At 36.1% G+C, this 26,604-nt stretch overlaps 1 protein-coding gene across 4 annotated transcripts in view; it reads left to right on the top strand.

The window, feature by feature from the left end:
- Positions 1-975: 975 nt before the first annotated feature.
- The window catches only part of timmdc1 (translocase of inner mitochondrial membrane domain containing 1), a 54,066-nt gene continuing 28,437 nt past the window's right edge, over positions 976-26,604 (top strand). For 2 of the 4 annotated variants that reach the window (XM_051926289.1, XM_028800712.2), the window contains exons 1-6: positions 1,163-1,357; positions 6,117-6,355; positions 9,154-9,319; positions 10,255-10,343; positions 14,675-14,742; positions 21,244-21,322. In XM_051926289.1, coding sequence (XP_051782249.1) covers positions 6,141-6,355; positions 9,154-9,319; positions 10,255-10,343; positions 14,675-14,742; positions 21,244-21,322 — 617 coding nt within the window. In that variant the 5' untranslated portion in view covers positions 1,163-1,357; positions 6,117-6,140. Of the gene's footprint in view, positions 1,014-1,162; positions 1,358-4,534; positions 5,113-6,116; positions 6,356-9,153; positions 9,320-10,254; positions 10,344-14,674; positions 14,743-21,243; positions 21,323-26,604 lie in introns of those variants that run through there. The other 2 variants (XM_028800709.2, XM_028800711.2) reach the window with 2 other exon arrangements.

The following is a 26,604-nucleotide window of genomic DNA, read 5'->3' as shown; positions in this document are numbered from 1 at the left end:
CTGGGGAAAAGGATATATGGTCCTCACTGCTAATACTGTTTCCCCCTTGAAACAGTCTGGCCAGGTTGTGTAGTATGCACTGGTACAGCACATTGCCGCACCCACCACATGATGAAACAGTCACCCCCCCCGGAAATGACCATCTGTCTGTCGCAGCCAGGTGTTACATGGGTGTCCCTTTGGCCTGGCTCAGCAGCTCGGGTCCTCAACAATGAGGATCCTGTGAGCCGGATCACCGTCGGGGAATTCCGCTACTTGGTCATAGTGCCGTAACTGATGCTCCCTCACAATGCAGGTAATGTGCCTCATTCAGGACTTTGTGAGTAACCGCTTGTTAGACACAAAGTCAAACCAGCCATACCCAAATATTCTCCAAAGAGACATAGTACCAACGGAGTCCAGTCTTCATCTCAGTTCACTAGATAGCATCCATGTCTCGCAAAACAGGAAGCACCAGGACTCTAAAGACTTGGACCTTCGTCCTTTTGCAGAGATGACAAGAGCGCAACACACCCCTTTCCAGCGACCTCATGACCCCCCACATTCTCCCAGTCCGTTTTATTGACTTCATAGGAGAAGTCACCAGGGACGTGAATGTCACTGCTGAGGTAAGTAAACCAACTGATAAGGTCGACATTCCCTTCTCAAACAGACACACTGCTGATGGTTACGCCCAACAAGTCATTAAAGGCCTCTTTTAATATCATTTAATGAGACAAAATTGCCAGCTAAATAAATAAGTGAAAGAAGCAAGTTGGATAGAAGAATTTCCTCTGATTTTTAAGCTAAATTTTATGTTGAAATTTACTTTCACTATTTGATTATTTGCTGGTTGTAATGTCACTCTTTTCAAACCGTTCATTCACGCGTTTCTTCGGGGACAGGAAGGTTTTGTCTCTTTGACATCCCGCCAGTAGGGGGCGCGGCACGGTGGTGTGCGAGGGTGTTCTCCACTATGCCTGCTCTAGTGCAGGATTCACGTTGGCGCAGTCGCACAGAGATGGCGTGATCAGGTAGGGACGGACTTTTAAAAATGAACGTGAAGAAATACATAGAATGCACTTGTGAATGTCGTTGTCATTTAACCGATGTGTGTCATATAAAAATCGGAATGAATACCAAGTTTGCTCAATAAAAAATACTGCAGCAACTTACTTGCGTTTTAAGTGTTATCACGGTTGGTGACGGTCACGTCCTTTTGTCGAAGAACTACACAGTTTACCTGCTGCTTCACACTGTGCGTGCATTATGGTAGTTCAGAATTTTTCTTCCATCTCCACCCACACGCCAGCGTTAGCACAGAAGTCTCCCATATTTTGAATATCAGCTATTAACCCGTATTTGGTGTTGAGCCTTTGTAGTAATTACAGATTTCATTTTAATACCAGAATTACGAATTTAATCTCGTTTATTTCACGTAACCATCGAATAATTCATTCATTAACCTGGTTGTTGTATATTCTGCTAGAAACGTACAGTGAAAAGTTCAGGTCGTGCTCATAATGCATTTATGTATATAATAATCCATCTTCATTATGTATTATTAATAAAAATTGCAAATTGTCGTCAGCCTCAATTAATTACGCACACAAGTTTATTTTACTCACTTGTAATAGAGTTACGCGCACGTCAAGCATTTTACCCGGCTGAAGAATGAGAGTAGAACATAAGCGTATTTTATTATGGTAATGCACAACTAATCCTTGGTATTTTAAACACCTTGTTTGGCTCACAACAAGCAAATCCTACCAGATGTTAACGTGAAAACACTCCCTAGTTAGAACTGTCCCCACCACTTCTCGTGGACAAGATTCTCCTTCAAAATATTTCCCTATAAGACATTTTTGGAAAAACAGATCACCCAAATTCTGTTTAAATCCCCACCCTGACCTCACATTGTTGTCTAATAGCTTGGCTCCTGATAGATAGATAGATAGATAGATAGATAGATAGATAGATAGATAGATAGATAGATAGTAACTTTATTAATCCCAAGGGATTACTACATACTCCAGCAGCAGCATACTGATAAAAAAAAAAACTATATTAAATTAAAGAGTGATAAAAATGCAATCCTCACCACTTAAATTTCATAATCCGCCAAATTAACTTCCAAGCCACCTGGAAAAGTGCAGCTGTGTTATTGTATTGCTTTCATGTTCTGGAGTTGAACTCTTTTTGGCTTTGGTTAGCTGAGCAGGTCCTTTGCTTTCATGATAAACAAAAAAAGAGGCAGATTTATTTGCAGTTAAACGACTGCTTGAGTGCTATATGTTTCACTAGGGTTCTACTGATTAGATTGTAGAGGGAATGTGAGTGTGACTTTCTGACTATTGCATTTACTACTGAGGTCCCCAGACTTCAGATCAAGTTTATAAAAATTTTCCATGCAAAAGTTAGGATTTATAAAAGAAAACAATGGGAGAACCTTCATATATTTATTGCAGTTCTGACCCATGCATATGCAGCATTTTAAGGGAAACTGGGAAATGCAGACAGACCAACTAAATGACAACTCATGTATATAATAATTCATATCACTAAACAGTTATTATAATGTGCGTTGATGTCACAAACATTAAACCTTGTGGGCATGTTTTAGTTCTCTTTTAAGAGGGCCTGCATATTTGCACTAAAGAACATGCTGGAATCCATCAACCAACTGATGAGGAGTTAAATTCGTTTCCCATTAAGATGTGGGTTCACATACATAAAACAAAGTTTTGCCAACATAAAAAGGCAGTTTGCACAGCAGTGTCCCATTTTCCTAACATAGTCGTGACAATTGACTGCACTAATTTTGCAATAAAGGCACCTGGTGAGAATGAATCTGCTTTTGTTATCTGTAAGAAGCTATATTCCATTAACACTCAAGTCACCTGTGATGCCAAGATGGGACTGACACTTCTTGTGCTTTGGTGGCCTCGGTCAACCAACGATTTATTTATTTTGAGGCAAAGTCGCTTTGGCAGATGACTTTCTGATGGTACTGTACGAGGTAGTTGACATGTTGGTAAGGTAACTGTCTGAGCACTATGTATTTGGATTGGCCTGTATTATTCATTAATAACAGTTATTTTACATGTGCAAGGTGGTAGTGGCAATTCACTCAGACGATGGCGCCTTACGCCCTTCCCTGACCCCCAAAACGCATGCTAGCATTTGCAGTTGTGGAACACAGCATAAGATTCCTCAGATGCAGGTGGCAGTGTCTGGATTTATCAGGAGGGATGCTGCTCTACCATGAAATGAAGTTCTGCACCCTTGTGGTTTTATATGTATGAGATTGACTAATATGGTCCATATATGGTTGCTTCAGAGTGGCAACCGGCCAGGGTTGGAAACATTCAGATTTGCTTATTTACATTATTGTGATTTATAAAGGATAAATTGTGTATAAATGTTAGTAAGGTGTTATAAATCAGAATTTTTGTGGTATATGCGTTTTCCCGTTTTTTGGTGTATGCATACTTTCATGCTCAAATCTATGTGAAGTTTTATAAATGAGACCCTTGGTCTAGGAAGGCTGAAGTAACTGGATATTTATTCTCCTACCTGCTTCTTAATTAGAGAACTTATTTTTGTTATTTAATTCCTTGTTAAAATTTTAAAATTCCTTTGTTAAAACTTTTCTTGTCCCTTTCAAGACTTAATTAATATTATAGATTTTGCTTTTCTGAAAATATCACCCAAATGTTTTGTAAACCAGAGCAAAAAAGTATTTCTTGGCCCTTCACGTTTTATTGTTTATTTCTGTTGAAATGTTTCATTGAAACAGAAACTTTACATTAAACACACAGGTGCATAAAATACCTGTTGAGCTTTGGGTTTTCTCGTTAATTTGTTTTTGTTATGTATATGGCATTGTTAATTGGCATCCGAAAATAAAGAAGCAGCAATCAAATTTGTAAATATTTTAAAGTTAAAAACCAATAAAAATATAAACTAAACATGCATCTAGATTTCCTACATAATTACAAGGGCTTCAAAATCTCTGTTTTTAGGAGCCTTTTCATTTTCCGCAATGTTCATTGTGGTACATCAGCCAAGACGTAGTTTCATATACAGTCTTTGTCTTGGTTGGCTGCTGACTTGAGACACAATACCTAAAACGGTGACGTAATAAAAGTTAAGTTTATCTGTGTTACATTCTTGCTGTATCTTTAAAGGGAGAAAAAAAAGAAAATGACTTAGTACTGTATGTTGTTTCTTAACTGCCTGTTCCTACCTAAAGCAATGAAATAGGGGCCCCCTCTAAAAAAAAAAAAAAAGGACACCCTATCTGTTTTCCCACATGGTGCATTTTTAACTGCGGCCTCTGTTCAAACCATGATCAAACCATTTTTGTTGTGCTTTACTTTTAAAATTTTGTTTTCACATATGTCTTTCTAGTAGCTTCCTGATGAATACTCATACTTATTTTACAGATTTTTTTGTACATTGCTTTGAATAAAAACAGAGGCTCACATTTCCTCAGTTTATATACTGTTTAATGATGTTACATGCAAAAAAAGTTAATTCAGATATACAGAAAAGCACATACAGTGCCCTTATGTACTTTTATAATAGTGCTAACACAACTGAAGTAAGGTATTGTTAACTTACTTGTAATTAGTTGTTGTCTTTTATAATAGTTTAGTATTAATGATGCATTAGTTTGTTTGTTCAGGCAAAGGAAATGAAGCTACACTAATACTGTATTCTTTCTTTTCAGACCCAGGGCAATTGCGTATCTTCTTAGTTACTGCATGCCTTCATTCCGTAATTTAAACTGTGCAGTTCTTAAGTTAACTGTAAGATTAATTTGTTAGGACAATTAGATTAAATATAAATATGATACAAAGTTATAATTCTATATTAACATAGCTTTTGATTTGTCTTACTAATTGGGTTAACTGAAAAGTTCTGGTGCACAGTTCCCAGAAATGTGTGTTAATTTTTAAAACAACAGTGACAAGCCTTTGCAACTTTACCAAGCACAAATTAGGCTGAACTCCAAACTGTGATCCATTGTTTTTTTGTAGCAGTTGAACTTAGAGGTAGTGATGATCACAAGAAACTGTAGTACAAACTAATCCAGAGTAAGCAACTGCAGACTGACTGAAATTTGTTGTAATTGACTCCTGGTGTCTTCATCTGGTAATAATGAAGCTATCTTTCCAAATGCAGACAATATTTAACATTGCTATCAAATCTTCATAAATAATACACTACTGTGGCTGTCAGTTTGTCTGTCCAGGATTTTAAATCACCTGTAGCTCACAAACCGTTTGAACTATTGACCTGAAATGTGGTACACATATACTACATGACGTCTACTATCCGCTTTTGGAGTGATGATTGACCTCTAAGGTTATTCCTCTTTTTATTTTTATTTTATTTTATTTTAAAATCAACTCTCGGCAGTGGCTATCCCTACCGCCTTCGCCGTCTCTTCCTCTACCTCTTCATATCTTATATCATTCTTGAGGCAGATTGAAGACTTAAGTGCCAGCTTAAGCAAAAAATTAAAGAAAACATACTAAGTAATTGTAACACAAACACTGACTTGATCAGTTTTAACGTGAAAAGATGCCGGCGAAAGAAGAGACTAAGCAGGCCACTAGAGTGGAGAAAAGACATGCTGCTCAGGAAGCAGCAAGCACATCAACCTTTGAGCAAATGAATGCTAAATGTACAGAGAAAGAGGATGAAAACTACGAATGCTCAGGTCAAATGTATTCACTGCACTTTATCATGCAGTACGCCATTACTGGTGTCAAAAAGAGTCCATTGGTGGCAGTATAAAATACAAAGTTTTAAGTTAATTTCTAACCACTGATCTATTGCATTCCATATACTCCAGTCATATGAATATCACTGTGAAATGTGGCATTGATGGCATTTTAAGGTAAACTGTGAAATACATTTAAATAGATTCTTTACTATCACTAACCTTTCATAGCTGCTTTTTGATGCAACTCCTAATTGAGCTTTTTCAATTTACCATTATTTATTGTCATTTAAAGCTTAGGTACAACTTCTGATTGACCTTTCCAGTTTACCCTTTCTATTGTCATTTAAAGCAGGTTTATTTTTTAAGTTTTTTTGAAAACTATGTTTAAATTTCTTTCCAGAGAGGTTACTTTTAATTATGTGGGATGGATACTAAAAGACAACTAGCACAAACGTTGCCAGCTCAAGAGTTCCTTTTGTCACCTTGTACCAGAAGGTGGGTGCCATTCCCAGATGGACTTGCTGCGGCTAGCACTGCTTCTGCATGTGCAGAAAAACCTTCAGAATTACCAAACCATGGAAACAAGCTAGAATTTCCAGACACTGGTTGGGATCGTATTAAAGAACTCTTCCACAGACAGTGAGTGAATTTTTAATGTATACACTTTCCATATTTGAGTAAACATTGTCGTATTCATCTTTTGTTTTGAATTTGTAACTTTGTGTTTTGCCTGAATTACTGTATTTATATTTTTTAATAAAATGTGTTTGTTTTTGTACAGTATAAAGCATTATATTTAAAACAATGTATTTTTTTTGTTGGTTTTTAATTTGCATTGCATTCTCCTTTGTTATTTACTGGCTTATTGCCCATCATACGATGGATAAACAGTAGGAAAATTTAATATTACATTTGAAACATACAAAAAAATCAAAACGTACACTAGGACTCCCTCTTGCACATGCCACTTCTCTCACGTGTTCCTTCTGTGACAAAAGCATACATTAGAATATCTAATTACAGGTCACTGTAGTTGAACTATCCATCCATTTTCCAACCTGCTGAATCCGAACACAGGGTCACGGGGGTCTGCTGGAGCCAATCCCAGCCAACACAGGGCACAAGGCAGGAACCAATCCTGGGCAGGGTGCCAACCCACCGCAGGACACACACAAACACACCCACACACCAAGCACACACTAGGGCCAATTTGGAATTGCCAATCCACCTAACCAGCATGTCTTTGGACTGTGGGAGGAAACCGGAGCACCCGGAGGACACCCATGCAGACACGGGGAGAACATGCAAACTCCACGCAGGGAGGACCCGGGAAGCAAACCCAGGTCCCCAGGTCTCCCAACTGCGAGGCAGCAGCGCTACCCACTGCGCCACCGTGCCGCCCTAGTTGAACTACAGGCAGATTTTTCTCTTAATACTAATATGAAGTAAGACCTTGCATTACTGTTCACGTACTGAGACATTGTTGTATTATCTTTTAGAATAATTATATGTACTGCTTTATAGCAGTATCCCACCATAAAAACAGATGGCTGTGGGTGCAGATGCCCAAAACATTATATAGTTAATGACAACACACTGGTATATTAAGCAGCTAGCCGCTCAGCAAAAGATTTACTAGTGTGTTTAAAATAAATATAAAAATATAATTGTCTTTGTATGTCTTTATGGTGCATCACCTTATTTTTTCATCCCATAATCTTTGGTCATTATGTGCCACATGGGAAGGTGAAGCTTTTTTCAGTTCTTTGATATCACACTACAAAGTACAGGAGCCGTTCCTAGCAAAATAATTTTCAGTAGTACGTAGATACTGGTCTTTCTCAGAATCCTGCTGAAATAAGTTTCCTTCCAGTGCGTGTTTTACAAGTAAGAGGGTTTCTATGACGACCATTGGTACTGTCTCTTGCCATTTTCACATTCAGCCTTATAATTAGACAATTTCTCAATGAATTATGCTGGTGTATATATTCCTGGTGGTGCAGCTACATCTATTAGCACACATTTGTTCTCTGTATTCATCTTAATGATATCGTCTCACTTTTTCACTTTTAAGTTTTCTGTTTGATTGGGCATGTCCCATAAGGTTGTCACCTCCTCATTTTTAGAAACAGTATTGGGCTGGTGTTCATACTATTTATTAGTTATTTTCACATTATATTCTTTGAAGAACTTCCAGTGCGTGAGTGTAGCTATCTTGTTATGCCTTTTGATATAATCTGTTGTTAGTCATTCCAAGCAGCCTAAGATGAAGTGATTGATGACTTCTTCCTACTTATTGCATTGTGATTCTGTACTTTCCTGAAGGACTAGGTAATGGTAGAATCTGGTGACTAAGCTTTGATTTTGAAATGCAGTAATTAGTCCTTTTGTTTTTGCCTTCATTTTTCTGTTTTAACACTTTAGGTTAGTTTTCTTTTGGTTAACAATCAAAATTATTATTTACTGCTAAGATGTGTAAAATTATTTGTAACTCGTGTGCCAAATAAAGAATCAAGCAAGGTTCAGAACATAATGTTCTCAAAACCGTGCAATCCATCTTAATGTCATACAGGGCTAAAGCCTATCCTGGTATAACTTTAAGGCAAGAAACAACTTTACACATAGCATCAGTCCATTGCAAGGCCTGAAGGAGCATTGCTTTAAACAAAATAGTGTTTTTTGTTTTAACCGGACCAACAGTACACTCAATACCTCTTTTTGTAATTAGAGAAGCAATTCGGGAGTCTATGAACATTTTGAGTAGTGGCTCTCTGTTTGGAGTTATTTTATCTAAACTGAAATGGTGTGTGTGGAGCATCATTTAATTTTGTCTAAATCACTGTTAATTATATGATGTTCAAAAAATAATTCTAAATCAGTCTTCTCCAGCTTTGCAAGCACCCATGCTGTTTTGACCATGAGACGTGGTGTAACTGCAGAGCAACAGCTAATTTCTACTGTTTATTTTAAAACATTTTCATATTAGTAATCTACTCTGCTCCCCCTCTGAAATGAAGAGAAAGTAAAGGAAAGTTAAAACTATATGTATGATACCATATAGTGAATTACAAATAAAAATTAAGAAGTTTGGACTGCAATGGCATCACCCTGAAAATAATGGAAAAAATTCAGAGCGTCAGTAGGCTTTGCACCCTAGGAACCAAGTTACCTGAACTATTGTATAACATTTCAGTAATTATTTGCTGCTTCTCCCCCATAGGTGATAGGTTATGGTTTGGGAGGGCACAAAGCAAAAATAAGTGACATTTTATTCCATACTGACAAAGAGGAAGAAACAAAGTGAGAAAGTGATAGAACCAATGAAGGACGCAGAGCCTCTAAAGACTATGGAGTGTTATGTTGCCAGCTGTAGGTTATTTTTATATTTAGAATAGGACAAACTTTATCTAGACTTATATTTGTCATCTTGTTTATAGTGAAATGAATGCCTATTCAGAGGAAATAACCAACATTATAAAAAGTGCACTTATGGCTGCAGCAGTTGGGATGATGTATGGAGGAATTCCAGCAGCTAGACATGCCAGAAAGAGGTATATTGAGCAAAGTAATGCTGAATTATATCGACATCGTATTGAGGCTGTGGTAAGTGTATGTAATAAAGAATATGCAGTAAATGGATTAAGTACATCATTTTTTGATATATATGTTTTGCTGTTTTTCATGAGTACTGTCTACATTTATTATCCAATAAAATGTTCTTAATAATGTGTATACATTATATAGAAAAATCTGTCTAATTTGTTGGTCAGTTCTTACTTTGCAAAATCATTGTAAATCTTTCATAATTTGCTGCCATGAATGTTTTAACAAGTGTAATCATAGGTGACCAATGCTGTACAATATGAAAAATGTTCATGAAAAAAATAATCTCTGTTCTGTCATATAATCAACATGTCATTTTTCCAGGTGTATATTCTACGTATGCAAAACATGTGAATTGTTTGCTAAAATATTGGAAAACAGATACTTTTGGAAAAATCGGAACATATCATAAACAAACACAAGTCGCATGGGATTGAGTATTTGAACTGAAGATTCACTTCATTCTCCCCTCATTCATTGGTCAAGAGTCTTATTTTCAATTCAAAAACTCAAAACCCTGGAAAGGAATTAGAAGAAGAGCTAGGATAAGGCCTCTTCTGGGCCTATTTATCCATGGAGATATGATTCTGTGTAAAAAAGTTATTGAAACACAATGCCACCAAGTCTCTTGTACTGTATAAATACGAAAATACAAAATGTCTTATGTCAGATTTAAAGGCAGTAACCACTACACTGACAATGAATATTAATCATAATTGTCTCTACCCCATAATTTTTGGTAGAAAAGTATAATATACTTTTACCAACTAATTTTCAGTTCTTCTTTTTAAAATGATGAATACACTTTGTCACGTATTTTACCTGTCTAAAACTAATGATTGTTACACAATTTATCTAATTTTTGTAGTTTATCTGTATATTTAGTAATAAATAAGTATTACTTTTCCTGAGGTGAAGTCATTATTTTGTTTCAGAGGTCAGCCCACAATGCTGCCATTCGGGGGTTCTTACGTTATGGATGGCGTTGGAGCTGGAGAGTGGCAGCATTTGTCACTCTTTTTAAGTAAGTAACTAACTAAATGGAGGTATTATTTTCAAAGTATCTTTCAGTAGCATAAATAAATACCTGTAGTTTAGCTGACAAGAGTGTCAAAGTAAGAATAGAGAAAAATAAATTATTACCTTTAAGGTAAATGTTATTTAATAATAACATAGCAGCTTAATATCAAAGAACAGTCAATGAAATAATTGAGAAGTGAAAGGGAAAAAAATTGTGTAGGAAGTGATTTCTCAGAAGTAGAAAGAAAATCTGAGATTGTAGCATACCCATGAAAAGGCCTTATGTGTCTGCCTTGCTTAATCACATCATGTTTAGAGGGCAAAGCTTGAACAGGGATAACTCTGCAATGCTTGGTGTGCCTATTTGTGATTACAAAAAAAGAACACATTCAGCAGTTGTTTTGGTTCTTTAAGGTAAAACAAACAGTTATGCACAAATTATGTACAAATATGCAGATGCAAAGACAGAAATGTGTTAAAACATTCTGAAAGGGAGCTTAAAAGTACATAAGTCAGATCATTTCAAATAGTGATTTATTATGCTAAAATGTGTTGTTATGATTAAAAATATACTTTAACAACAAATTGTTCATTTTGCAGAGGTCTGAGATGGTATTTTCCTCATTCATGGTGGTTTACAATGAAGGCAGCAGTTACTGTATAACATATTACCATCTATCTATCTACACTATAATAAACAGGGAATTTTTCAAGGTAAAGAAGAATTCTTGCAGTTTTAGCTGGAGAGTCTCCAGTTTTGACAGGGAGTTCCTGGCAGGATAAGATGGCCACAGAAGTGAAGGCATAGGCTTGGTGTTAAAAAGGTTATTACAAGCAATGTATCATCTTGTCATGGAAAAGATGGGTGTTAGTCAGGTTGTTCTAGGCATGAATGAGGAAAGATAGACCTAAACTGAAATATTGAGAGATGGGAGGAGCTGTTTATGTATCTCTTGAATCTGGAAGGCAAACTCACTTTAGATGTGGTAGTGTTATAAGCATCTGTTTAGGCTTGGTCTGTTTCTGCTGGAAAGCTGAACATTTGGATAGTTGAGTTGGTAGATGAGATTTTTGGGAAAATCTGGACAAAGTTTCATATACATGCAGCACAGGTGGTGTTCAAACTATTCTATTTTCTTTATTACCTTTTTTATTTTACAGATCACATCTTCTCCTAACAACTTCCAGATGGCTTCGAAAATATTCTTGTCCACCATACGGCGTCTCAGGATGGGGAAGCAGTGCAGTGTCAACACTGTGTATGGTGGGGATGGTGCGCTGCTGACCTTAACTCGGGACGTTGTAGGTATACTTTGAAGACCACCTCAATCCCACTAACATGCCTTCCAATGTGGAAGCAGAGCCTGGGGACTCCCATCTCTAGGACTCCTTGGTGGCAAGGCCCCGGGGGTGGATGAGATACGCCGATGTTCCTCAAGGCTCTGGATGTTGTAGGACTGTCTTGGTTGACACGCCTCTGCAACATCGCATGGACATCGGGGACAGTGCCTCTGGATTGGCAGACCAGGGTGGTGGTCCCCCTCTTTAAGAAAGGGGAACGGAGGGTGTGTTCGAACTACAGAGGGATCACACTTCTCAGCCTCCCTGGAAAATTCTATTGGGGGTCCTGGAGAGGAGGGTTCGTCAGATAGTTGAACCTCTGATTGAGGAGGAACAGTGTGGTTTTTGTCCTAGTCGTGGAACAGTGGACCAGCTCTACACCCTTGGCAGGGTCCTGGAGGGTGCATGGGAGTTTGCCAACCAGTCTACATATGTTTTGTGGAATTGGAAAAGGCATCGACTGTGTCCCTCAGGGAATCCTGTGGGTGGTACTCCAGGAGTATGGGGTACCGGACCTCCTGATAAGGGCTGTTCGGTCCCTGTACAACCGGTATCAGAGTTTGGTCTGCATTGCCGGCAGTAAGTCAAACCCGTTTCCGGTGAGAGTTGGACTCCGCCAGGGCTGCCCTTTGTCACAGATTCTGCTCATAACTTTTATGGACAGAATTTCTAGGCTCAGCCAGGGCGTTGAGGGGGTCCGGCTCAGGATTGGGTCACTGCATTTTGCAGATGATGTTGTCCTGTTTGCTTCTTTAGGCTGTGATCTTCAGCTCTCACTGGATTTGTTCGCAGCCGAGTGTGAAGCGGCTGGGATGGGAGTCAGCACCTCCAAATCCGAGACCATGGTCCTCAGCCAGAAAAGGGTGGATTGCCGTCTCAGGTTTGGGAGCGAGATCCTGCCCCAAGTGGAGGAGTTCAGGTATCTCGGGGTCTTGTTCATGAGTGAGGAAAGAATGAAGCGGGAGATCGTCAGGCAGATCGGTGCGGCATCCACAGTGATGCGGGCTCTGCATCAGTCTGTCGTGGTGAAAAAGGAGCTGAGCCGGAAGGCTATGTTCCTAACACCCCCTCACCTATGGTTATGAGCTGTGGGTAGTGACCGAAAGAATGAAATCGCGAATACAAGTGGCTGAAATGAACTTCCTCTGCTGGGTGTCTGGGCTTTCCCTTAAAGACAGGGTGAGAAGCTCGGTCATCCAGGAGGAGCTCAGAGTACAGCCACTGCTCCTCTGCATCGAGAGGAGTCAGATGAGGTGGCTCGGGCATCTGATCAGGATGCCTCCTGAACGCCTCCGTGGTGAGGTGTTCTGGGCACGTGTAATCGGGAGGAGGCCCCGGGGAAGACCCAGGACACGCTGGAGGGACTTTGCGTCTTGGCTGGCCTGAGAACACCTCGGGATTCCTCCAGAAGAGCTAGTAGAAGTGGCCAGGGAGAGGGAAGTCTGGGCATCTCTGCTCAAGCTGCTGCCCCCGCAACCCGATCTCGGATAAGCGGAAGAGGATGGATGGATGGACATCTTCTCCTTTTTATCCTTAACTTCCACAGTATTAATTGTTTTTTATATTCATGAGAAAATGTTTTCTAATGTAAGATGTTTTCAGGATCAGAGACCTATTCTTGGAAGAAAAACATTGTATAATTAGACATTGTTGTAACTAATCACATCATATATGGAAAACAGCTTATATCATGTATCCTAACATATAAAAAGAATGTTAAAATGATGAAATATCAAGCTTTGCCTTCTCTTGTTTATAAAATATGTCTATAACCTTTTTTTGGTTGGAAGCAGCTCATTAGTATTATCCATATACTGGATGCACCAGTTACTGTAGCTTCTCATTGAATGGTTAAGTAAAATTTATATGTACTTTAATGATTACAATTTATGGAAAAGCATTTTGTTGCATGAATCCAGTTAATTTATAAAACATTATTCACTAAAGCATACATTTAAAAAGAACATATGCAGGATTACATTTTTTTGGATTTTGTAAACATATTAGTTTATGAATATCAAACATATAAAATAAGTAATTTTGAATGAGTTAGTGATCTACATTGTTTATACACGATTGTTACTAATACTGTAATTGTTATTTGAGATACTTAAATGTTAAGATTTGTATTTTTTTTATTATATATATTTTAAGTTATTTTTATTTAATTTCTATATGATCTTTTTATAAAATCCCAAGTAAAAGTCTACATTTATCAGTGCTTTCTGGGTAGTTTTCTCACTTAACTACTTCAATGATGTACACTAACTTAAGCTTCTCTTGCGGCTACTGTGTTCTTGGCCTTCTAGTACCTGTCAGTCAAACCCTAATCCCACTTTACAGATTGCAGCTCTGGGAGCTTATGTTGGAATGGGGTCCATTTCTGTCATTGATATCATTGTGGTAATTTAAAAGCTCTGTAGTGACAAAGATGTTCTGTCCTTGTGGCAGCATTTGAGGGTTGTGTGAATTTGCCTTTTCTGCATTTTGTACGAACTTAAAGAATGCATTCTGTGCTATTTGTGTGCAAGAGAATGGGATACTAGGGCCTTTTGCCAGTGTCCTCCAGTCCCTATATTTAAACTTCAATAGTTGTGTTTGCGTAGTTGAAATTAAGTTGGTTTAAGTCATAGAAAGTGAGTCATTCATGGGTGTTGTGGACAGGATGCCAAGATGCAGCTATAACTTGGAGAGTACTTTGTGTAAGAATCTGGGGGTTGTATGCTTGCTATTTGCAGGAGATATTGTCTGACTGTGACTTTCAGTTCACACAGACTCTGCTGTGTATAGCATAGCTGGGATGTAAATGAATATTTGGAATGCCTGGTAATTCTCCAGGAGATGCTGGGAATTGGAAAGTCTGGTCTGCTGTGGTGAGCTTTTTACAACAAAAACTTCACCAGAGCAAAGCTGTACCCTAACAAGACTCTTTTATAGCTCTTTGTGTATTGTTGTGTTTCCTGCTGTTACAAACAATGTTTTGTTTTATTTCAGTGCTGGGAGTACTGCTTTGTCTGTATACAGAGATAAATATATTCTTGGTCACTATGCTGCAGCTGGTGGTAAGAAAATTTCAATTTACTTTCATGTAAATTTTTTTTGGAAAATGTAAAAATTTTAAAAATGCAGTCTTCCTTGATGTTAAATAAGAGTGATGTGTTCTTTATAATTTAACAAAACATGGGTGACATAATCTTGATATTTTTGAAGTGTAACGTTTCAGAAAAGTGACACAATAAAGTGGAGATATTTAAGGCATTTTTCATTTTAAATCTTGAAGCTGAAAGCTACATTGTCAGTCGTACACATGTCTGTAATAGAACACAGTTCTTATGTTTAAAAAATTACCTGTTTAAAATTTTATTACAATAATTTGAATTACTGAATATTTTATTTTAGATTATTACTGTTGTTTTTGATATATGTTATGAACCTTTTTTTCTGTTCAATTAATGTATGTAAAAGTAAGTTTTTACCATAGTAACAAAAAAATGATGCAATTACACAGTATTGTTTCTGAAAACTTGAAAGTACACCTTATGAGAAAGTTTTGGTAGTTCTAGTTCATTCATACTAGGCACATTCAGATATTACACTGCAATGATTAAGAAAGCTATTAGGATGTTGGGATGCTTGGAACACTATGTTAAGTACAAGTCAAGGAAGGTTAAATTTTTACAGTGCACTTGTGTGACCTTATGTGGAGTATTGTCTCCATATTGAAGAAAATTACCTGACTGCAGAATGTACAGCCCAAAGTCTAAAGAGGAGCTACTAGACCAATTCCAGAACAGGGTAAGGTCTATGAGGAAAGATTGAAGGAGGTGAATGTTTTCCACTTAAGTAAACCGATTAAGAGGGTCAGTTTTAGTATCTTGTGTAAATAGTTCAATAAGATTCATATTTGCAGAGGTGGGGGTTGATTTGTTTTCAATCCTGTTTTTTGTAAAAATTTATCTATTTGTATGGAATGATTACAATAAAATCAATAAAAGAAAAAAAAAATCATATTTGCGTATTTCCTACAAACTACTAACAGTATTTTGACAAGTGAGGTAACAAATCCAGCGATAGAGAGGAAGTACAATATCATGTGATTTAAAAAAAGTGAGTAGCAAAGACAGTTAAATTCAGCTGTGAGTGTGGTTATGATGTGTGCTATTAGAAAGCAGTTTTGAGAATCAACTTGAAAGATATCAAAGTTATAGCAAATTAGAAAATGTATGCATGGCATAACATTCAGTTTCGTTTGGTGACTAAGTTAACTGATATTAAAGTTTCAGCATTTCACGTTTTTATTTGCTCTATTCATGAGTCAGTTATTATATTTTTGTTTATGAAATAGTTTTGCAACAATGAGTCACATTGCAATAATACTGTAGAATGGAATTCCATTTGTTAGTTGTCTGCATTAAATATGTGCTTTTTAACAGCACTTTACAATGGAGTTAAAAATGGAGCACAAATAGGCTTATTGTGGCTCAATAGCTTTCATACATCAGATTCCAATTCAAATGACATAAAAATGGCATTGAATGATCTGTGTTGGAGGAGGGTCTCTCTCTAATGGTTATTCAGCTTTCTTAAGCATAACATTTTCCAAAGTATACCTAACAGACTAATATCCAATAATAAGGAACTGAAATAATATTTAATACAAAATGACCAGTACTACCATAAAATCAGTATCAATATTACCCTATGAAAAGAGAAAAGGAACTAAAATAAGTTCCCCATCCTGTAATTAATATTTGTTAAAACACAGTAATTTGTTACAATTATATAAATAAGTAAGACCTTGGAAAGGAATTCATTTTGTTTTAATAAAGGGAATACAAATGGTACATAATGGGTAAAAAGATCAGGGGCTTGCTACAATTTCTCGTGTTCATCTAGAACTGAAAGATCAGGGTTGAATGGTAGACATTAGAGGCTTAAACTACCGAAGCCTCCCACGTCCCAACTCCACTGTACAGTTCTAAACCTGTCCTATATTTATATCAGTTAGGGCAGCTGCACAATACCTATGTTATAATTGGTTCAAACACCGTTTAGCGGTAGATTGATAACATCAGTTGTTTACAGTAATAATCTGCAGATAATATTGCTCAATCAGTTCAGTCCTATATGTGCTTAGATAATTGATTTTCCCTTCCATTTATTTCCAGAGAAGTGACTTTTTGGTACTCTATTAAGTTACTTAAAGAAGCAGAAGAAGGGTGTTGCTGTGCTTACATTGGGCGTCTAAACAGCTGTCAGATGAGTAATAGAGGAAAATATACAACCACACTCAAGGTTAAATTGAATCAGTAAACTAATTCCTAATAGAAGTTGCACAGATTGTTTTAAGACTGGCTAGTTCACAATTTTGCTTAGCTTTTCAATGGGAGGATTTGAAATTTTAAAACTTCATACAGCGTAATTTGTTTGAAATATTTGAATGAAAATTTAACAGTCTCAACAAATTTCTTTGACAAATATACATGCCACATCTCAACAAAATTGATCCAGGGTGTGCTGAGTTGTTTCATGCTGAAGACAAACCAACAGATATGGATTTTCACAATTGGTGCTTTGTGTATTATGTACAAAGGCACCTAAAAAATGGTTAATTTATTAACTACATAGAATAGAATGCCCTTTATTTTCATTGCACAAGGGTAAATTTAGGCACACTCCTTCTTCACCTCCTGTACCTTTCTGACTCAATTCCTCCCATCATTTTAGTGTTTATCTTTTGCCCTCCCTTGAACTGCACAATTGATGTGACACTTGCAGGGTGTGGCTTTTAAGCTTAGGTCATAAAGCACTTCCAGTTAACTCCCTACAAGTACTTACGGTGTTCATTTAGACAATGAAGACGTTCCCATTGCCGAATGCTTAGAGTTCCCTGTGGCAGATAGGACAGGTGCTGTATTTCTGATCTCCAGTGCTTAATTAATGTGCCAGGCAATCACCAAGACGTGATCATTCCAGTGGGTATACATTGCACGCAGTGTTGCCCTGCTGGCACTGGATTGTGGAAACATACCACAGAGTAGGTGATATTTTACATAGGTACTGTATGTGATATAACTATCCATAGTGTTGGTAGCCCATTTTCATTACTCCATTGTCTTCAGCCTTGGACCTGACCGGGTCACCTTTCACCACTGCTTCATTAGCTTATTGACCAATAGGTCAACATGTGGTGTTTTAGTTTGTGATTTGCTGTTATGATAAACTCCCATCTTAAAGGATAAGTTCAGTATTTTTTAAGTGAAAGTTATTTCTTTATAATCGTGGTATATATTAATTTGCCACATAAAATTGTGTTTTAAAGTTAAGGAATTTTTAAATTAATTTTATAAATACCTTGTCAGTTATTGCAACTTAAAATGAGGCTTATGGTAACCTTGGTCCAAATATAAAAAAAAGTTTTAAATTGACCAAGTATGGCCACTTTGAAGCAGCCAAGGTTTTGTTATAAGGAAAAAATGCCTTCCATGTTTATGAGGCATCTTTTAGATACCAAGAGGAAACTATAAATAATAATTTTATTACAGATTCTTGAAACTATTTCCCTAAGGTATAGGTATATATATTTCCTGTTCACTCTTTTGCTCACAGTGTCCATCGATAAGCACCAACTATAAAAGGGCCTGTACTGTCTTTTAAAAAAAAAAATGTAAAAAAGAGCTTAGATAGTATGTTTGCCAAATTGTGTCAGAATTTGTCCTGTGTGCAACATGCAATACACCAATACTGGAGAACAAGCCATCAATCATTCTTGTAATAACTTACTATATAAGTTGACTTGTATAAAGGCAAGTGTTAAATAAATAAATACATAATATTATCAATCATTACATGATCACTTGGATTTGTCATGCATCAACAGTAAGTAAGCATTTAACACTGCCAAAGATAAGATCAAAAACCAACCTACTCTAACAAACTTTGCCCATTTGGTCCTTCAGGTTTTGATTGTTTCTTCCAGTTTAATTTTGGAAAGTGGAAAAAATGTCTCCAGAACTCCGTTTATTGATAATAGCTGAAAATTTGCCTTCATCAGTAATACATACTGCAGCCTCGCATAACAGAGCTAGTTTTTCCCAGATACATCCAAGTTTATGAGATGTGGAAGCAGCATGCCCCACTAACTTCCAATTCTCTACATGTGTACCATGCATCGCCTTACCTTCCAGTTGCTTATTTTGCTCTTTTTGTCTCTCGAGTTCTGTTCTTTCCACTTTAGTCTGTTGGAGCTCCTCAACAGTATATTGTGACCTGTACAAATATGGTTCAGCGATAATGCCAAATTTATTGTTGTCTTCATATTTTGATATTTAATCATTTTAAAATGGCAGCTTGTCTAAATCCTGAAAGAAAATGGTCCCATAAGTAGTAGGTTCTCAAAATGAAAATGGCGTGACCAGCATTCACAAAACAAGCTAGGGGAAACCACACCCCTAGGTGGGTGAAAGGTAACTGTAGAGGAAGATGCAATCAGCGAGATGAAGCAAATAGTTTTACTTTTTTTAATTCTTTTTAATTGGATATATGATACAGTATTTGTGCAATCTCAAGATGCAAAATAATGTCTGATAACGTTCTTGCTTTAAAAAATTTTAAATATTTTTAAGTGTAGGCCCTTTTTCATGTTTGCACCTGGGCTACAATAAGCCCCATTGAAAGCTACAAGAACAAATAAGGTATTTTTAAAATTTATAAAAAAACACTTCACTTTAGAACACAGTTTTATGTGGCAAATAATATATACCATGATTGTAAAGAGTTATAACTTTACAAATGCCAAATTTATCCTTTAATTCTAGCTGTACCCACTTTTACCTGACATGTTTTCCATTTTTGCCTCCATGCAAAATATTCAAGGATGGGTCCCGCAAAGCCCCTTCATAAAATCTGCAGGGAACTTAAGTAAACTCCCCCCTCCAGTTCTCATCCACCACTGTTGACCCCAGTGTAATACATATTCTCCGTATTTAGAAAAGCAGATTGGCTGATGCTTTATATTTCCATTCCTTCTTCTTTTAAATCTTCTTGGGTAAGGACAACACTGTATCTTGCAACATTAGAGTGCTTAAGAAAGTGAGTGAGTACATATATAAAATGTTGGCTCATTTTTTTAAAAAATTCTATACACAGAGAAAATTCATAAGGGCCGTATCTATCAAATGTGCCATTATACAAAAAATTTGATTAGACTGAACCAAGTGACTATAGGCCAGTAAGCTTAATGTGCATCACAGGTAAAACTTATGGAATTATTAAACAAAGATCAAGCATCACATATCAAGAAAAGGTGATTTAGAAATTGTCACCATGTGTTCAGATCTTATTTCACTGGTATACTGGAATTCTATAAGGAAACAACAAAAGCATATTATTAGATATCATCTTGACTTTCAAAATTCTTTTGATGAGTTACCATATGAGAGATTAGAGATCAAAGTAAAAGAAGTCAGAATTCAGGATGCTGTGTGTTGGTGGGTCCAAAATTGCCTTAATCATCAGTACCAAAGAACTTAAGTGAGAGAAATTTTTCCAGAATTAGGTGGTGTAAAATGTTGTGTCCTGTAGAATTCAAATAAACATAAACAACATGGATAAGAACATTGCAGGATGGAGATGATACAAAACTATGTGGAAGGGCAGATAATGTAGAATCAATTAAATTATTAGAGAGGGGCTGGGGTAGATTGTGGCAGATGAAATTCGATATATGTAATTGTGAGGTGTTATACATAGGAAGTAAAACATTCGATTTGAATACACCATGGGAGATATGAAACTTGAAAGTTTATCTTATGAGAAGAATCTAGGAGTAATCTCATCACTATCCACTTCCAGATTATACAGAGAAGCGATCAAGAATGTTAATAGAATGTTTGATTGTATAGCATGATGTGTAGAATAGAAATCATTTTTAAAAAATAGGAATTAAGCAGTGATATGATTTCTATTTTTTTTAAATATGAATAGAATTAGTACAGCGGATCCCTGCTCTCGTTTAAAAGTAAATTATTCAACAAGCACAATTGGAAACCTGTAAAAGACAGATTTTTACAAATGGTAGAACGTTTTTCTTCGCAAGGAGAAACATAGCATGGAATACATCAGCAGTTAGTGTAGCAGGAAGGAAGATTTTAGGGACCCCTGAAATCACATGATGTTATTTTTGATAATCTAGGTGAAAAGGATTGAGCTGACCTGTTATCAAAATTGTTCTAATGACAATTGGTAGAATATGTTTAAAAATATTACAATTTTTGAAGTTTATTTTGATTAATTGAAAAAATGAATTGAATAAAATATTAATTTCAAGTGATTCTTGCTTTATATTTTGAAATGTGTTTCACTTTTTTTTAAATAAATAACTAACATTTGACTCACAGCACTTATACATATATTTGCAGTTTTTTCTGTTTCTATTTAGTACATAATAACAAAGTTCTGTTCTAATTATTTGTCAATATTTTATTGCTATTTTACAGCTTGAGTACCAATAAATGTGATTTGTAATATGAAATAATAAATTAATGTCTTACTCTTTTATAAAGCCATTACAGGAGGCTTATTCAGAATAAATCTGGGTTTACGTGGTTTGGTGGCAGGATCACTAATTGGTGGTATTCTAGGGTGAGTATCAAATTATTTTTTGTCTATTTTTTCATTTTTTACTTAAATTAGATTTATGATCATTCATTATGTACATATTGCTGTTACTGATATTTTGCTATTACTATGTTGTCTTATAGAAGGCACAGTTTTGCAATGGTTAGGGCTGCCACCTAACAGATCAGGCATCTTTGGTTCAGACTATGAGCTATGTTATAATCCATATGTAATTTAAATGTTCTACTTATGTCTGCTTTGGTTTTTCTTAATAGATTTCTGAATTTTTTCTAATGTTTAGGAACCTCTTTTTTTCAGGCTATACATAAAACATAATAGTTTTATTTAAATATAAACATTAATGCCACTGGATGCTTAGCAAAAATGCATTTTGGAGTTTTCAGTTAAAGGAATACCCATCCAAAAAATTATACGTATATTTTTTTTATTTTTACTCACCCATGTAGTTTGTAGTGATAGCAGAAAAAAAGCTAAATCTCATGTTTTCATCTGGAATGGAGAAATAAAAAAGTCTACAACAGAATCCAGTAGTGACCTACGCAATGTAACAACAAATGTTGTGAAAAATGTCCATAGAGAAAAGAAAAAAAAAGTTTTTTGTGAAATATGTCTTATTGTACGTTTCACTCATCCAGTCATATGCTTAAAACATTGAGAAACATGCTTTATTTGTAAAATATTGTTAAATAGATAGTTCCAGAATAATCGGCATACATTATAAACAGGAAACTAAAGCAACACAGGATTGACTTTTTAAATTGAAGACAGGGTTCCTGACGAATGAATGAGTGGAAGAGATGGATCTTCAAATCGAAAAGTCAAAGCTGTTTTTCACATTTCATTTTTTTCTATTGCACAGCACAAGTCACTGTTGACTTCTATTATATCATAATGTTTTTATCTCTATTCTGCATGAAAAAATGAGATTAAAATTTTTCTGTGTCATCACTACAAAGTACATACATAAAAATATATCATTTTTGAGTGGAGTATTCCTATAAAGAATTTTTTTTTTGCCACATAAAATTGCTTAAGGCTGATAAGTTTTAGTGCTTGAAGATTTTGTGAATGAGATTACTGGGTATAGCAGTGATCAGAAAAAATAAACAAAACATTATGGGTAACCAGTGAAAAACACAATACAATGTGTTTTAAGGACAGTGCCACCTGGTGTGGCTTGGAGCAAGTGAACCACTAGAACAGACTGAAGCCAGACTAAGAGGCAAAATAGATTATAATTAATTACCCGATCAACACCATCTGCTGCAGCTAGTTACTCATAAATGTCAATATTAGTAATATTTAAATTTTATATAATGTGATTTTAACAAGAATGAGAAAAAAATTAAACAGTGAAACACAATTAACAGCTTAAGACAGATTTTCACTTACTCAACCAAATGGAAATATTGGCTGTACACAAGGAAAGAAACATTAAGCTGAGTGTTATGGTTCCTGATGAAAATTATTATCCATTGGTGTTTCTAACTTAAGATCACATCAGTGTTGCACAATGTCTTTCATGTATTTCCTAGACACCTAACATAAACAGTGCAGTGTTATAAATAGTTTCTTTCTGCCTGTTTAATTTTTTGGTACATACAGCATTATAAGTTACTAGCAGTGCAATCACATTTATACATCCCACATGTTGATAAGCGCTGTTTGTTAATAGTGGCCCATTTTGACTTTCAAATGGCTGCTAGTTTCCTCTTTGTATCCAGTTATACTATGTGACTGTTAGCATACAGTTGTACACAATTGTGTCAGCTTTTCTCGTCTCCTTAAATTAGGAGAGTCAAGTAAGGTGAGTGTAAGCTACCATTTTCTTGTCTTTAAGGAAATTGACAGGATTTATTCATTTCACTTTAGCAGAAAGTAAGAAGAAAAATAAAGCAGGTGGGTAATATGTATTGTACATTTAATATCATAAACCTGTACTTATCTGACATATAGAGACAGATGCCTACAATCCTGAATTGCATTAAGGGGTCTGAAAAAGTTATGAAATTGACAGTCAATAACAGGAGTAAGGAAAAGCCAAGCCCTATATTATATAACGGCCCATTGTAGAACATGTAAATGTAAATCAGTAACACAGTTCTACAGTGGGAAGTGCTTTTCCCTGTCATCTCCAAAAGAATGTGTTAAGTTTCCAAGCTGTGTTTAGTTTACACAGTTATTTATTTAGCTATGTAGCTGTCCAGCCATGGTCAACAGGCAGTGGAGTAAAGGTAAATAAAATTTATGTCTACATACTGTACATCCCAGATAAAACTATCTTTTGAGGTCTGTTGTCTTTAGGAAAAAGCTAATCAAAATTTATCTGACTGTCAAGCCTCTTTTTGTACTGCAGCATAGTCTAGAGTGTATAATTTTGGTGGAATTAAACAGGTCTGACATTAGGTGATGCTTTTTTCCATCCACCCAGATTTCCAAGGCTGGCAAGATAACTGGGTGAAAGTAGCGGTGACAACATGTAGTTACAACCACAAGACTACAAAGACATAAAGAGAATAGGAAGTAACTCCTACTTACAGTGATCACTGAGATTATTCAAAAAATATAAACAGCTCAAAGACAACAATAACAAGAGTATGCTATGCTATAATAATGAGTCTTTACCTTTGATTTAAATACTGAAGCCAATATAGCTTCTCTTTCACTATTAGGAAAATTGTTTAAGAGCTTTGGTTTCATATAATTAGTGGTTCTGCCTCCTATATTAATTTAATTTATTGTAAAGATTTTAGGAACACCTGTAATGGTATATGCTCTGAAATATAGCTTCTGCAAGGTAAAGTGCAGGGCATGACTGGTAATAACTTTACAGAGTATGTTGAATAGACAATTGTAAAATTGGCTTCCATTGAGTTTAGAATCATTGTATAGATGTAAGAGCTGGAGATATACAGCAGTGCTTTAAGAATTTAACTGTGAACCCTGTTGTAGTAGGAAGGTAGTTCTTTTATACTTTCTGTAACTAGAGGTGATCAATTTCCAATAGTTAATACTGTATATGTAGTCAATATGCATATCACTTAAAGCTTGGTACTATATATGATAAAGTAATAATGAGATTAAAAAGAAAGAACAATGTAAGCAGTTATTTCCAGTACACACAGATTTATAGCAGACCCTTTTTTTTATTTTACTCAAAAAAAGATTGGAAGTATTTCTACTATTAAAAAACAGAAATTAAATGTGTTTTAGTCTGACTAGTCTTATGTTATTTTTTAGGAAAATATTTCTTACCTGGTTATTGAAATTCCAAAATAGAGAATTGATCAAAAATTGATAATATAGTGGACACTCTCTGATTAAACAAAGCTTGCTTAATGCCAGCCATGACATTCCTATATTCTGGTCCTGTAAATGTCTCTAAATCCCTCGCAGGTAAAACAGTATATCATTGATTTCAATATATCACTGCATTGTCCCGTTGATTTTTAAACATTTTTTCATAGTATAGTTCCGCAGTTAAAAACAAGCTAAGTACATAATTTTTGTAATGCTTTACAGTGATCCCTCGCTATATCGTGCTTCGCCTTTCGCGGCTTCACTCCATCGCGGATTTTATATGTAAGCATATTTAAATATATATCGCGGATTTTTCGCTGCTTCGCTGGTTTCTGCGGACAATGGGTCTTTTAATTTCTGGTACATGCTTCCTCAGTTGGTTTGCCCAGTTGATTTCATACAAGGGACACTATTGGCAGATGGCTGAGAAGCTACCCAGCTTACTTTTCTCTCTCTCTCTCTCTCTTGCGCTGACTTTTTCTGATCCTGACGTAGGGGGATTGAGCAGGGGGGCTGTTCGCACACCTAGACGATACTGATGCTCGTCTAAAAATGCTGAAAGATTATCTTCACGTTGGCTACCTTCTGTGCAGCTGCTTCGTGAAGCGACATGCTGCCCGGTGCTTCGCATACTTAAAAGCACGAAGGGCACGTATTGATTTTTTTTATCTGTCTCTCTCTCTCTCTCTCTCTCTCTGTCTGTTCCTGACGGGAGGGGGTGTGAGCTGCCACCTTCAACAGCTTTGTGCCGCGGTGCTTCGCATACTTAAAAAGCCAAACAGCCCTATTGATTTGTTTGCTCCTTTGAAGAGGAAGATATGTTTGCATTCTTTTAATTGTGAGACAGAACTGTCATCTCTGTCTTGTCATGGAGCACAGTTTAAACTTTTGAAAAAGAGACAAATGTTTGTTTGCAGTGTTTGAATAACGTTCCTGTCTCTCTACAACCTCCTGTGTTTCTGCGCAAATCTGTGACCCAAGCATGACAATATAAAAATAACCATATAAACATATGGTTTCTACTTCGCGGATTTTCTTATTTCGCGGGTGGCTCTGGAACGCAACCCCTGCGATGGAGGAGGGATTACTGTATGTCTGAGGGGGGGTGGGGTGGGGGAAGTGTTTTGAACTCATTGACTTGAAAAGGTGCACAATTCTGAGGGAGTGAGCATCACATTCAATTTACATGTTTCCACACAAAATATACACTAAAAGGGAAAATAATTACACAGCAGTTTTTAGAACTGACAAATTGTCAAATCAAGAGTTTAAAAATCTTAGGAGGCATTCTATTCATCACAGTAAAATGAGTGGTGGTGAATGGAACTAAGAAGTAAACAAAACTTTATGAATTTATTGCAGAGCAGCATTTGACAGTCTATCAGTTGGGCTCAAGATATACCTTTTTATAGATTTTGGTTGAAAATGAGGGAAGTGTCAATTTAAGGACCATTCTGGGCATACAACCTTTCCATTTTTTTCTGGTGATATGGTATTTGAACAGATCTTATGTTTTGCTCAAGAAAGTTCCTAAGACTCCAAGCCTCAGTTATAGTGCTGAGGGCTAATCGGATGTATCAGAAGCACTCTGTATGTAACTAAGTACTTTTCTGTATACAATATTTTTTCCTTAAGGGGGTACTAATATTATTAGTTCAGCGGAGCTCCATATGCATAAACATGCTACACACAATTGCACATGAGTAAAACATTCCTGCTATAGATCAAGTTTTGCTTTTACTCATGACTTGGCTTTTGTTAATAGTCATTGTGAAACACAATTTTAGAGGAAACGGTATTCTTTTGAATTCAAGCAGGTAATTCCTAGGAATAATGGGAATTTTGTTTATAAATATAATGTCACCCTGTGGCAGATCCTGTAAAAATGGTTATCAGATTCACATGTAAGAGTTTGATATGTTATCTTGTACCATTACAAAATTTTGGAAGGTTTAAATCAAAGCAGTATACACTAAATCGTGGTT

This window comes from Erpetoichthys calabaricus, chromosome 4 (genome assembly GCF_900747795.2).
Source record: "Erpetoichthys calabaricus chromosome 4, fErpCal1.3, whole genome shotgun sequence".
Classification (NCBI taxonomy): domain Eukaryota; kingdom Metazoa; phylum Chordata; class Cladistia; order Polypteriformes; family Polypteridae; genus Erpetoichthys; species Erpetoichthys calabaricus.
Note: the sequence above shows the minus strand (reverse complement) of the source record. Positions and strands in the feature narration are given on the sequence as shown.